This window comes from Biomphalaria glabrata, chromosome 11 (assembly GCF_947242115.1).
Source record: "Biomphalaria glabrata chromosome 11, xgBioGlab47.1, whole genome shotgun sequence".
NCBI classification, from domain to species: domain Eukaryota; kingdom Metazoa; phylum Mollusca; class Gastropoda; family Planorbidae; genus Biomphalaria; species Biomphalaria glabrata.
Window position 1 is genome coordinate 35287950 of NC_074721.1, and position 14514 is coordinate 35302463.

The 14514-nt window shown below is 34.2% G+C and overlaps 1 protein-coding gene across 1 annotated transcript; it reads right to left on the reverse strand.

The window, feature by feature from the left end:
• Nucleotides 1-440: 440 nt before the first annotated feature.
• On the reverse strand, nucleotides 441-13859 carry LOC106050517 (FAST kinase domain-containing protein 4-like). The gene is made up of 10 exons (XM_056004423.1): nucleotides 13652-13859; nucleotides 12847-13022; nucleotides 8908-8971; nucleotides 5943-7110; nucleotides 4599-4739; nucleotides 3434-3561; nucleotides 3128-3248; nucleotides 1861-1945; nucleotides 706-820; nucleotides 441-612 (listed from the first exon to the last, which is right to left on the reverse strand). The coding sequence occupies exons 2-10, from the start codon at nucleotides 12999-13001 to the stop codon at nucleotides 514-516; spliced, it is 2076 nt and encodes a 691-aa protein (XP_055860398.1). The 5' UTR covers nucleotides 13002-13022; nucleotides 13652-13859; the 3' UTR covers nucleotides 441-513.
• Nucleotides 13860-14514: the final 655 nt, after the last annotated feature.

The following is a 14514-nucleotide window of genomic DNA, read 5'->3' on the forward strand; positions in this document are numbered from 1 at the left end:
ATATTATTTTGATCCCACATCCACCCTGCTATTGTTAAGCATTATAAACAAGAATCACGGCGCCTGGTGATTACATATGCCCAACCTGTGACCGCAGCTGTGTATCAAGGATTGGCCTCTTTAGTCACACAAGGTTGCAAAGGGAAATGATTGTTTCTCGAACGTAAAATGCCACAGACAAATAAATATCTATCACATTTACTGGATTCTGATTGATTTCATATGTAACAATGAAAAAGAAAAAAAAAAAAAGCAGCAAATGAAATACTGTGAACTATATTCCCCCTTCTGACTAACTACAACACAGTGACATGATCTGTTAAAACTCAAAGTGGTGTGTTTGGTCTGGATACAAATAAAGAAAACACAAAATTTTAAAGCCATTGAAAAAAAAATGAAAGCAATATAAACAACAACAACAAAAAACAACAATAGTATGGTTCACATTAAAACAAAATTTCTTTATTAATTTTTCAAGTGGATAAAGAAATAAATATACTCTAAAAACTGAATTCAATCTTCAATACTTTTCACAGCCAATTTTATTTTCTCTGTGATCTTATTGATGTGCTCAAGAACACCCATATTTGGCTTCAAATCTAAATATGTTATCTGCAATAGAATATAGACAAAACATTTACTTGATCTGACTCTCCAGTTAGTAAAGATTAAGTTCAATAAACATGAGCATGTCCTTCCACTTACATGTATAGGTATGTAGCCTAAATGTTTCAAAAGCCTAGCAGCGATGTTGTAAGAGCCAGTGGGCGACTGGTCAGGTCCAACGACACCAGGGAAGGGAACTAACTGTAGGGCTAGCCTGTGGCATTCACAAGGAATAAAAAGTACATATCAAATGATTATTACCTCAGTAAAAACAATGAAATGTATGTCATATCATAATGCATGGTAATCTATTGCAGGGAAATAAATATCACACGCTTGATGTATGGCTATAAAAAAGATTATTAAAAAAATGATAACCCTAGAGTAAAGTCATAAAAGTGCTGCCTAATATGTTCATAAAAGTGCTGCCTAATAAGTTCCCAAGGGTGCCTAAGTTTGTGCAAATACCAGGTTATTGTGAAAGGTTTTTAAAAATACTGCAAATACAAGTATTTATGTATATGTTTGGATGTATGTATGTTTTACATGTTTGGATGTTCCTTTAGAATTTAAAATTATTACATCATAGCCCAAACTTCCCACATCATAGCAGCATTTGGCCAGTCCATTAAAAAATTCAGCCCCAAAGACCAAATTTAGCAGACAACCAGTGCAGTTCCAAAATAAAGTAGCGGCACCCTTTGAGTCAAAAACTACAACAAAAAGATAACTGCATTCCTTCTGTCTGCTTATCTCTATCTGACTTCATCTCATTTATAGAAGCAACAAATGTAAAATAACTTAAGAGTGAAACAAACCCATCTCAATAAATCTTCTAGTTCAATCACATTCAAAAACAGAACAATATTTTAAACAATGAAATCATTTTAAAGCTCATATTCTTGTTGACTGGAGGCGTGGTGGCTGAGCAGTAAAGCTCTCTGCTTTCGAACCGAGGTCCCGGGTTCAAATCCTGGTGGAGACAGGTATTTTTATTTTCACGATCTTTGGGCACCTCTGAGTCTACCCAGCTCTAATGGGTACTTGACATTAGTTGGGGAAAAGTAAAGGCAGATGGTCGTTGTGTTGGCCATATGACACCCTCGTTAACCCTTTGCCACAGAAACTGACGACCTTTACATCATCTGCCCGATAGATCACAAGGTCTGAACGGGGACCTTTACTTACTTATTCTTGTTGACTAAATACAACAACTGCTTCTTTAATACAAAGGTTTAAAGAACTTGTATCTACCTGTACAGTTTTTCATGGCCCTGTTCACTCTGAATAGCAGTTATAGGCCTGACTTCTCCATTCTTGTTGGCACACATGACATAATCTAAATCCAAAACAAAAGAGTTGCTTTTATGTGCATATTGTAACTCCTTGCTTAATAGTACATAATGTAAGTGAGGGGAGAAAGACATAAAGATTACTTTATGTTGGAATGGCTTTTTTTTAAATGCTTCTTGCCTTTACACTAGAAAAACATTAAAAATGCTTTTCTAAAAAAGACAATACCTCCTTTATACAACTTATAGAGCGATTTGTTTTCTGTTAATAACCAATAAATGTTAGATTAAAAAACAATGGACTATTTTTTAACCCCCCCCCCTTTTCCCCAACAAAGAATCCTGGTTAAGCAAATGTATAGATCTACTACACTCTATAATATTCTAATAATAGGCATTTAGATCTAGACTTAGAAGACAATGCAAAAAAATTTCATTTACATTAATTTATTCAACTCTTGAATTAATAAGGCCTTAAATTTGGAAATTCATGAACACGATGTTCCTTTCAAAATCGATGTAGACCTAGTTCTCTAGCCAAAGTTAAATTTATTTTTTTTTTACTTTGAAAAATTATAACAGCAAAACAAGCTAGTAATTCTTTTCCAAATGCTATACCAGTACATCAACTGTTAATTTTATAGGAAAATCATTAGAGCCATTTTTGAGATCCATGTCAAGATTTCAGGTTCCACCCTCCATGGAATTAGTGACTTGAATAGAGGCAATGTAAAAAGCTAGCAGGGCCACCAAATTCAAAATTTAAAAAAAAAATGCAATGTGATTCTTCAGAATGGAAAATCCACAAATGAGGTATACAAGTTGTAGAAACATATACTGAGATACTTCTGGCCAAACACCATTTCAAACAAGGGAGATTAAGATTAAGACAGAACCATTTTGTAGTCTATGGAAGATGAACATTGGTGAGCTAGGTACTTAGAAAGAGGACTAATGGACTAATAGTTGAACTAGTGTAACCTATCATTCTAATAGGAAGAGGTTATAGCCGAGGTCAAAATAAAATGTTATTCGCTTGTTGATGTGCTAATTGGTAAATACTGACAAGGATTGACTTGGGGATGCTTGTCAAAGTAGTAACTTTTAAAGAAAGCCAGCCTAAGATAGTTTTAAGATTTGCTCCTGTGAGCCACCAGTTACCAAACTAATGCTTTGCTTCAAGGACACATAACTCTTCATAGGCCAAAAAGTGCAAAGATAAAACTGACCTGTCCTGACACCATCTTGTATAACTTGCCCACTCTGTACATATGTCTTCATGTCTGCAAACTTGCTGAGGGCTCTCTCAAAAGTCTCAGTCAGAGCTTTGTCTGTACAGCCAGAAGTTACCTGAAACAAAGACAATCTATGACTCCCATGTCTTATGGGCACATATGACTTAAGAAACATGACATCTATGTAAAATGTGGGTAACCATTAACTTGCATGACAAAACCCTTGGCACAATTTATGCCAAAATTTGAAACTTAAGGTTACAGTGAGGTTGGAAAGAAAATGCCCCAAAACAAACCTACCTCGGCTAAACTGAAGAATTCTGTAGAAAGAAAAGCACCCTTGTAGTTTGGAATTTCATATTTAGCAGCCAAGCTGATCACAGCAAGCCTCTGTAAAGCGGCATGTTTCATGTGGCCTTCACAGATTTCTAAACACAATACAAATAAATATGCACTAGAATAGAACATACCAAGAGATAGCTATGTTCAATAACAAAGACACATGTTTTGTACAAGTGAAAGCTAATAATGTGTTTCTGAAGTTGAGTGTTCAATAAGAGAAATCTTTCTCAAGGCTTGCTGTTCTTGTTATCTATCATTTGAAATATTGCACATATTATTGATTATTTCATACCCTCTGCTGCTACAAGTGAATTGACCTTAGAATATTACCCTTACCCTTATTTGATGTGGCAATTTTTAAGGCCAGCGGTTAACGAGGGTGTCATGCGGCCAGCACGATGACCAACACCTTTACTTTCCCCCAACTAAGGTTATGTACCAATTAGAGTTGAGTGGGGTGTCTTAAAAATGTCAAAATCCCTATTCTTCAACAAGATTGAAACCCGCGACCCGTCGTCTCAGATGCCAAACACTTTACCCCCCATTCCATTAGAATATTAATTGTGTATTCAGGTTTTTCAGGTTTAGCAATTATGTCAATCACAGGGGGTAAAAATGGCTGGCTTGCAATAGTGTAGTTAATGCTTTAAGTTTCTTGTTTTAATTTGGTCCAGCCAAGTTTTTATTTGATCTGTTTACAATATTTCTCACTATATTTATGCATTTTATTTTATCTATGTTTACAATATTTCTCAATATATTTATACATTTTATTTTATCTATGTTTACAATATTTCTCTCTATATTTATGCATTTTATTTTATCTATGTTTACAATATTTCTCTATATATTTATACATTTTATTTTATCTATGTTTACAATATTTCTCAATATATTTATACATTTTATTTTATCTATGTTAACAATATTTCTCACTATATTTATGCATTTTATTTTATCTATGTTTGCAATATTTCTCTCTATATTTATACATTTTATGTTATCTTTGTTTACAATACTTTCAACACATTTGTTTATCCTGCAACAATATATCTTTATATATCTCTAGTGGTAACTTTAAATACTTTTAGAGCTTGTAAGCAAAATAAAATTCAATATTTACCCAAAACTTCTGAAACAAACTCTGGTTGAAGCAATTTTTTAGCCTGATCAGAAGGAAGGGACTTCAGTACTGCCAGGCACCAGCCACAGGTGACTTTTTCAAAAGGCAAGAAATTTTCTTCAACAGCCACCATTGCTATTTCTGTTGAAGTTGGAACATAGGCAAACACAAACAAATCAAATAAGTATTTACGGGTTATATAAAATTAAGCAAAATTAATATACACTAATATTACATTTCAAAGTTGGTATATATGCAAAAAAATAAATAAATGAAATGTTTCATCTAAATAAAAAGACCAAAGAAAATATTAAGGCTAGTCTGAAACATCAAACGAAAACAGTTTTCATTTAGGCTCAAACATTCACATAGATTGTGAAGATTATTTGTTCCAAGAAAACATTGGGCAGACTATTTGTATACAGCCTAGTTTTCATGCTACAGCATACTCATTATGGTCCAATCTCTTTGGTGGACGTGGCGGGAGGGGTAGGGAGGCCACTCAAATATCCAAAATGTTTGTGAAAGGATGTCATGACATTGTGAGATTTGAACAACTCTTTAAGGTGGTTGCTATACTATAGGATAGAAGTGTTTGGACCATAGACTTAAAGAGAGAAATAAAAAAAAAAAAACATTTCAAAAACACTTTTTACAAAAAAGCAAAACTTATATGAGGTGTACTTGAATCAGTTTGTTTGGAATCAGTCATGTCATTACATTTGTAAGAGATCTAGACCAACAACAATTAATGTGTGAGATTAGAAATATTTATAGTTTTAGTTCAGCGCTATTTCATGCTTTTAGCTTTCTCAATACGCTATGATCCTATCACTTATCTGGAATAGTTGGGAAAATGGGAAAAAAAAAGGGGGGGGGGGAGTGGAGAGAAAGAGATATCTGGGGGAATTTTACCAAAATTCCATTTTAACTCATGGCTCAATGGGAGATTGTAAAGTTACAATATATTGTTTGTTTTAATTAAACTTACTTTAAAGCATCAACTTATAAAGGGGACTAATTCAGCTTATATCACCACTTCAGTTAAATTCAATTTCTTTCCCTTGTTCAAGATACCAAACAAAAAAATTAATTACCAATAGTTAATTAACTAATTGGTTGATTCTTGTGTTGTCAGGTAAAAGAAATAATTGTGTACAATTTCAGCTTGATCCGAGATTGGGTGTCAGAGAAATAACGTGTGCAAACTTTTCCCAGACAAACAGAATAAAGCTTTGTACATTAATACTGCTTGTAAAACAATTTTAATTTTAAAAAATGTAAGTGAAATGTTTGTATCATATTCATGGAAACTTTCATGATTGATATCAAGTGATAACCGACCTTTAACACTGTGAGTTTCTTTATCATTAGAAGGCATCTCTGCCAAGTTTGCCAGAGACAACAAGCTGTTTTTGGCATCTTTTGCTGATAGGAGTTTCCAGTCATCATATAAAGATTTCTTGCAAGCAGACATAAGGCTGTCATTTCTCCATCGAAGGTGAGACAAAGATGTTAGCACAGTCGCTGCTAGGCTAACAGAGTCCAGGGGAACTAAGGACATTTGAGAAGTCAATTTGTCGAGAAATCTTTCATTCCTGTAGTTTAAAACAGAACAAGAATACAGCAGATTATTCAGCTGTACAACACTGAAGTCACTGAGGTCGGCCATAAACAATCGATGAAAGACTGCATTGAGGACCATTAAATTCCTGTTTTTCCATCTGGATAGAAGGATTATCACCTTAGACAAATCCTTGCTTTTTAATTCATCAACCAGATTCAAAATTCTGGTCTCTAAGTTAACACTAACTACAGGCAAGGTTTCAGCGTCAATCACTTGACTGATGTGTTCTGCAACAGAATGACTGCTGTCTTCACTTGATATGCTTTTATTCTCATGCACTCTTGAGCTCAACTTATGTGTGATGTCTTTCATGTCAAAAAGGCTGTCTAACTGATACATAAAAAAGACAACATATTTAGCTGGGATGTCATACCACCTTTTGTTCACTATGGCCTGGACTAGCTCAATTCTAATTTGCTTCCTTAATGCTGTCTCAGGGCACAATGTCAGCTCCTGAACAATATCAGCTACCACATTAACAGGCAAAATAAGCACATCCTGTGCAGTTTGTCTCAGCATCTTCTGTGTAATCATTAAGTCTGTTTTCTCACTTAAAAGTAAAGCTAACAGTTTATGTCTCATGTAAGCTGGAGCAGACGGAGTAAGGACCAGCTCCACAACAGAATGAATCGAATCCGATACAATGGTCTCTAATTTTATTTCCTCTTTGGCATTTTTTTTCTCTGCCAAAATTCGACCCCAATGGAGCAACCGGTGCTCACAATCCCTTATGGTGTTTTTAGCATAGGTTTTTTCAACATTGCTCAATATTTCTGAAAAAATGGTATCTTCTTTCGCTGAGATGGCTTCAGTACAAGATGTATCCATTTTCTTGGCGTCTGCTTCTAAAAGATGTTCTTTCAAAATCTTCTTTTTAACATTTGGCTGGAGAAAAAAAATGTTCTGTTTAAAATATTAACAAATTATTAGTACTAATACTTTATTTAAAATCTAGTTGCTATTTATGTTTCTATTTGATGTCATGGAAACATCAAACTGAGCAGAGAGTCTAAAAACTCTTCACCTAAGCCAATCACAAACTGGTATCAGGTAACCATAAATAACCTTCATGTCTAATCTAACCTTTAGTCACCATCATATAACAGGAGAGGAGGAGGGGAGGGGGGGGTTTAGTGGTAAAGAGCTTGGCTACCACCAAGGAGTCTAGAGTTTGAATCCTGATTAAGACTGTGATTCTGGCTGAGCTTGGAATTTTTAGGCTGCCTCTGAGTCCACTAAACTATAGAGGGTACCTGACAAAAAATGGGGAAATAAAGGCATTTGGTCAATGTGCTGGCTACATGATCAAAGAAACTGATGACATCAGCTGCCAAAGACGGCACAGCTTGTAAGGGGTGTCCAAGACAACAAACACTATACTCAAAATTTCATTTTTCCTACAAGTGCTTCTAATATCACCAATTTGTGTGATAAGTAAAAGCAATTTTATTGAAGTTCTATTTCTATCTATATACATAGTAACTGTAACTTACAATTTAAAATAAAAACTTAAAGAGACATATCAGGGCTAGTATAATTTGATAATTAAGAGTCAAAGTTTGTTTATGATAGACTTTGGGATAAGACCAGAAGGGACAGAGAGATGCACATATCCTGATTTGTATGGCCATGTATTTATAATAGCAAATTTATAATATACAATAAAGTTAAATATATACAAACATTTACAAGTGAATACAACTGATGTTTATTAAAGACTATAATATCATTAGATCTATATATTGAATAAATATTGTGTGAAGGATTTTGTGCTGTTATTTCATTTTTGGTAGGGAGAGCATAGAGAATTATTAGACCTATAGACAATTACAAATAAACTTAACAGTCACACCAGTACGTTCGAGTGTCTGACATATACAAGTATTCAATATATTGATCTAACATTTGTTATACTTCTGGTGGTGGTGCGGATAGGGGTAGTTAAGTGTGTGTAGCCACAAATCGCTCCAGGCCAGCGCTAGACAAGCAGTCAAGCATGACAAGTGGCGACAGTCAGCCACAGCGAGTAAAAACACAACGGTTTGGGATCTGTTTTGTGAAAGTAACTCAGGCCAGTCAAGTTGGATGTAGTCATGTGATCAAACAGAGTAATCGAGCGATGTTTCGTTGGTTTCTGGAAGGCCAGCGGGAACATTATGTAAAAAGCACAGTTCACTACAGACGATTTTGTCAGTGTGGTTCAGCTGTGTGGTTCTGTGGGCATCTACGGTTCGGTGGAGAGTAAAGTCAAGACACCTCATGAGTATGAGATGACGTCTTGGTGTTATGTTAATCTAGACGATAAAGTCTGACACAACGAGCCCAATCTGTGAAGTTAGTCCTGAACAGTGGAGAGGCCAGTGGAGTTTGATAGAGCAGCACAAGAGTTGATATGCTGGTATGGTTGTTAACAGTGAAAACATTTGTACAGTCCATTTTGTGTTGCCAATTGTACAGTAATGGCTGTGACTTATTGGACTGTTACATTACTTTGGAGCCCTAGGTTGTCAAGTTCTTTGAATTGGTTGTGTTGTGTGGTGCAGCCTGCATAGTAAGTCATTACAATATTATACTAACCCTGGATATATATACATTTAAGTCTTTATTTTAATTATATATAATATATATATATAATATAATAACAAATGTATATTCTTAAACTACATTAACATTTGGTTTTACCTCTAGTCCTTTTTTAGTAGAAAAATATCGCCTGGAGCCTAAAGATGGTGTTGAGTGAGTTAACCTTAAAAAACAAAATTAAGAATATTTTTTTTTTGTTTCATCAATTCAAAGGGAGTTAAGTAAAGCAAAATAATATATCTTGATTGTTTAAAAATTTGTCAGGCTTTTTATTAAACTAAGATATATTATAATTAATGGCCAATGGCATAAACATGATGCAGAGATTTTCTGCTTTGAGAATGTTATTAATCAACTCTGCAGTAGAGAAGGTAGACACATTTAGTATGATACCCAAGCATCTAAACTACAACAAAGATCTGGTCTTGAAAGATAAATTGAAGTCCTAAATGAGAATCTACTACACATTCCTGCATGGGGAAGAGAAAACATTTTGGCATTGCAACTCTACGACCCAATCCAAACTTGCTAAACATGTTGTCAGTTGTTGTTTTTTAATTCACATTTACATTCTTTGGACTTTTCTAACACAATCTTGATTCCAGTAACTAAATAATATTTTGATTTTTTTCTCCCCAGTTTTGGATAATGTGGCCAGTCTTATTTAATTGTATTATACAGTGATGTCAGGGCTACAGCCAGCCAGGCCATGTCAGGGCCATGATATGGTACTATTTGGAACCTCAAAATGTCTCCCCAAAATGCATTAATGAAGCAGTTAAAGCCAAATTACTGGTCAAGAGGTTAAGTACGCTTGAACTTGGTTTGGCTACCTATGAAGGGGGCTGACGCTCAACACTCAACTCGAGTAGAGTTGTGTTTACAGCCCCTCCTAGATACACCCTCCCCCACTGGTCCACAAAGCATGAAAGTAGCACTATATAAAAGCTATAATTTTAGATAGCATTTGAGACTCCCTATAAAATTGACTTTTGTTTTTGAAACAAAATTAATTCCAACATTAAAATGATATGGCATAAAGCTTTTAATTTAAAAAAATTGACAACTAAAACTAGTTTGAGTAAAAGTAAAAATTAAACCTAGATGTTTTTCACATAACAAGAATAACTAGGTTAATACAAGGAAACCAATGTAATAATTCTTTTTTTTTTAATAATGAACACCTGTGAATGTCTTGTTAAATAACAGACTCATTTTTCTGATTAAGAAGAGAGGTGAGCCGTAGTTGCTAGAATCATCAAGCCAGCACTCAAATCAAGCCAAGATGATACTGAACCAAAAAGTACTCTAGACAGTACACGGCCACTACATTTTAAATATATTTAGTACTTTGTGTGCCTGAAAAATTTAATGTAATTTGTTCTATTTCAGAAACAATTATTTTCTAGTTTGATATGCACACCTAACACAACATGTATGACCTTTTAAAAGGTACTATAGGTAATGATAAAATACTTAATAAAAGTTATACTGCAGGAAAGTGATTTAAAAAGAAAAAAGTAAATGGATCATGAAAGATAGGTCAAATTGCTGAGGCATAGAAACTATTAGGCTGAATGGTTATAAAATTGTTCAGCATTTTCTTTTTTTACTGCTGATGAGTGCTATGAACTAGATCCCAACCAATTTTCAGTGGTGAAAAAATAAAGATTTGATTACCAAACATTTGTCGATTTATTTCTAGGGTCGGCAGACACATGAAGGAGTTTGATAAAAAAGAAAACAAGGGGAAAAGTAATATTACTAAAAACTAGGCTTTTAATGCATTTCATTATTTATGTCAGTGAATCGAAGGCTTTAAAAGCACGTCTTGGAAGCATGGCGGCTGAGTGGTAAATCGTGTGGCTTTCGAACCAGGGGTCGCGGGTTTGAATCATTGTGAAGACTGAGAATCTTACTTTCTGGATTTTTAGGGCACCTCAAAGTCCACCCAGCTCTAATGGGTATCTGACATTAGTTGGGTAAAAGTAAAGGCTGTTGGTCATTGTACTGAACACATGACACTTTTGTTAAACATGGGCCACAGAAACAGATGGCTTTTACATCATCTGCCCCATAGATCACAAGGACTGGACTTTTTAAAAATACTTCATTATTAAGAGCCATATTTCATAGATCAAAGAACTTTCATTGTAGATCATCATTTGCATAAAAATTGTCTTACTAACTGATGCCAAAATGGTCCTTCAAAGCCTGAAAAACTTGGATACTTCCTATATAAAGCAAGACAGCTCTTGTAAACCTTAACATCAACAGCAAGGAAACTGTTCTTCAATGGATTCCAGCACACATTGAATTAGAAGGCAATGAAAAAGCAGATATACTGGCCAAAGATGGAAGAATGAGCAAACAAATGAAAATTCCTCTCTACCCAGAAGAAATGAGAAAAATTACAGAGTGCAGAATAAATGTGACTTTGACCAGCTCTTAATTATAAGAAAAAGGACACCTATTATAAGCTATCTCAACGCATAATTTTTCGACTCAGAACTGGACACTCAGAATGAGACTGTTCAAAAAGCTAAAAGTCAGGACTAGCAAAACATGCCCTTGAATGCTGACCATGTTCTTCAAAGCTGCATAATCAAGAGGGTCGAACAAGACTCTGCCCCCAAAACCCTCCTATAAAAGAAAAACTATACAGAGCACTGCCTGATCTGAAAACCACTGCGCTGTTCATCTCAGATATAGGATTACTGATATGAACCCTCCGACATGAAAAATGAGAACGTAGAAGAAGAATTCGCATAAATACAAGTATAGAACTCTTTGCAAGACATTTTCTTCTGAATTACTTAGTGAGAAAAATACCTGTCGCTGAGTCAATAGTGCATTGATTAGTGAAAACACTATTTTAACAGTAGAATTATGTGTACTAATCCGAAAGCAAATAATGATAAATCTTAATAACAAAGATTTACTGCTGCAGGAGTGAAGGACAGTATATGTATAGAAAATATAATAAACATGCATATAAGTAGCCTGCTGGACCAAGTAAAAGAAAGGATGTTTAAACCATGAGGCCTTCATCAGCTACTAAACAAACAAAAAAAAAAAAAAACAACTAACACAAAATAGGCTTAAGTTAACATCTATTCAATGCTGTTCTCTATCGAGGCAGAAAAGAAATGAGTTACGCTGGTGTAAAAGTGCAGGTAATCAGAAGGGGGCTGTCATGTAAGGCAAAGATAAATGGGGAAAGGGTGGAGTGTTAGTCCTCATTTCATTTTAAATAAAAGTGTGTTGGTTGCTGATCCCATGAAGTTGGAGGCTGCAATGCTGTAGAGGAGTGATGAGGAGATCAGTGGTACCTCTAGGATGTGTGCTATTGAAATAAATAAGAGAAGGTCTTAGTTGCAAAATTTCAAATGTCTCTAAGGTGTTCTTTGGAGTTGTGTTTTTAAGATGTTGCCTGTGTTTCCAATGTAGAGCATTTGACATCTTCAGCATATTATCACACTAATCTCCTCCACAATGCAATAACAAAAATACCCATTTGCAGATCGAAAACAAACATTTACATTTCAGGTACCCTCCAAGATAACTTAAGCCTATTTTGTGTTGTTTGTCTTTTTTTGTTTGTTTAGGCATTGTTTCTTTTTTTTGGTCCGGCAGGGTTACATTATATATATAATATAATGTAAGTTTATTGTATTTTCTGATAAATCTTAGGCAGCTGAGTAAAGAGGTGTTTTTAACACTCAGAACAGTACTGAATAAACTATCTACTATTTATTTGAGTTTGAGTGTAAATAAAGTTTAAACCACTAGAAAGGAAAGATTAATTCAATTGATGGAATGTTATAGTAGTAAACAACAGAGGAGGATCCAACCTTCAAAGTTAAAACATACGTCACAGATAGATCTATGTAGTATATATATATATTATATAAACCCTATTAGCTCATCAATTTAATGTCATTCATTGCAAACAAGTTTTATTAGTCCTTTGATAAAATGTAGAGAGATCTTTTTATCTAAATTAAGAAGCAGGTTACTGGGATGCTCAAGATTTACCTTATTTTTACAGAACTGTTGACATTTTTATATTGTAGATCAAAAGGATGGTCAGGATTTATCATGCGGAGATATGTAAGATGATGTCTGAATTTGGAGCATTGTGACTGCTTTTGCCAAGAACTTGCAAATGATTTCAAATTTGAGAGGGACATGATGATTTATATTATGTAGATCTAGTAAAAAGAAATTTAAAACTAAAATAGATCTTGGATCAAGACTCAAGAAGGCAGGCACAAAGCAGTTGAAAGCTGCTAGACTATTTAGATCTAGAATCTAGAGTAGACTTAGCTTAGTGTCTCTAGCTAGATTTACTCTAACTCTGGTGATTAATATTTATTTTAATTCTTCTTATCTTATACTTATATAATACAGACGTTACTCATGGAGATTAGATTTTAAATTAGATTTAATTAGATCTACACTAAGTTACGACTAAGTCTAAGTAGAACTAAATAGTAAATTAACTAAATCTTGTTTAGCTATATCTAGAGGCTAGAGCAGCTAGTCTAGCTGCTAGAGTTAGATCTAGAAATCTAGTTCTAGAAGTTTAGTTAAGTCAAAGAGTGGATCTGCTATAAATAAAAACTTTTTAAAGTCGTGTATTCTACTATTTAGATCTTTAAGTGTAATACTATTATTAGATCTAGTACTAGTAGACTCTATTACAATTCTTTATTTATTATTCTAAATTGAGTAAATCTAGATTGGATTCTAGACTAATTGAGTAGATCTAATTAATTGAATAGTTCTAGATCTAGTCTAATTCACTTATTTATAATTTTATTCTAGGTCGGTGCTTTGCCTGTTTTAGAATCTAATTTCCAAATTGATCTAGACTCTGTTCTAATGGCATTTAAAAGCAGATTGACGAGAGAATTAGATCTATATCTATGGCCTATGGTTACTAAAGACTTAGATCTAGATCTAAATCGATAGACTGAGAATAAAGTAGAGGTCGAAATGTATGAGAGCCATGGAGGCTTCCATATTGTCATTGGATAAAATTAAAAAGTATAAGCGAGCAAAATAAAAACAATACCCACTAACCCGCAGATCTATTTTTTATATTTAGATCATAGACTATGATAGACTTATATGTCTATGATTTAGAATTTAGATATATATCATCCTATATGTAGTCTATGTCTAACGATATAATTATAATATTATATCTATGGTCCACCCGAAAAGTTGAGTTTAAATAAAATTATTTTGATGAAATAGATTTCAATAGATTATAAATTTATGTATTGATATTCAGAAAGACACAATTAAAGATATAAAGGCACATTCCTTGTTCCATATATGCTATGACAAATTTGTACAAATGCTCCTTCTTCCCTAGTGCTATTAGAGCATGGAATGGATGGGTTGCCTGAGCCAGCCAGGAAAACCAAGTCATTGGTTAACATGCATGCATCTGCGCGATTACAAATAGATCTATTTTTACCAATTGATTTTGCTTAGCGCTATTTCATGTTTAGCTTTCTAAATGCGCTATGATCCTTTCACTTGTTTGGACCAGTTGGGAAAAGGAGCGGGGGTGAAGGAAGAGGATTGGAGGGGGGGGGGGTCTATTATATTACCGTGATCGCTTTTAAAATGAATTCAAACTCAGGTCTCGAGCCTCCTCAGGGGGACTAATTAAGCTTATTAAGCTGTATT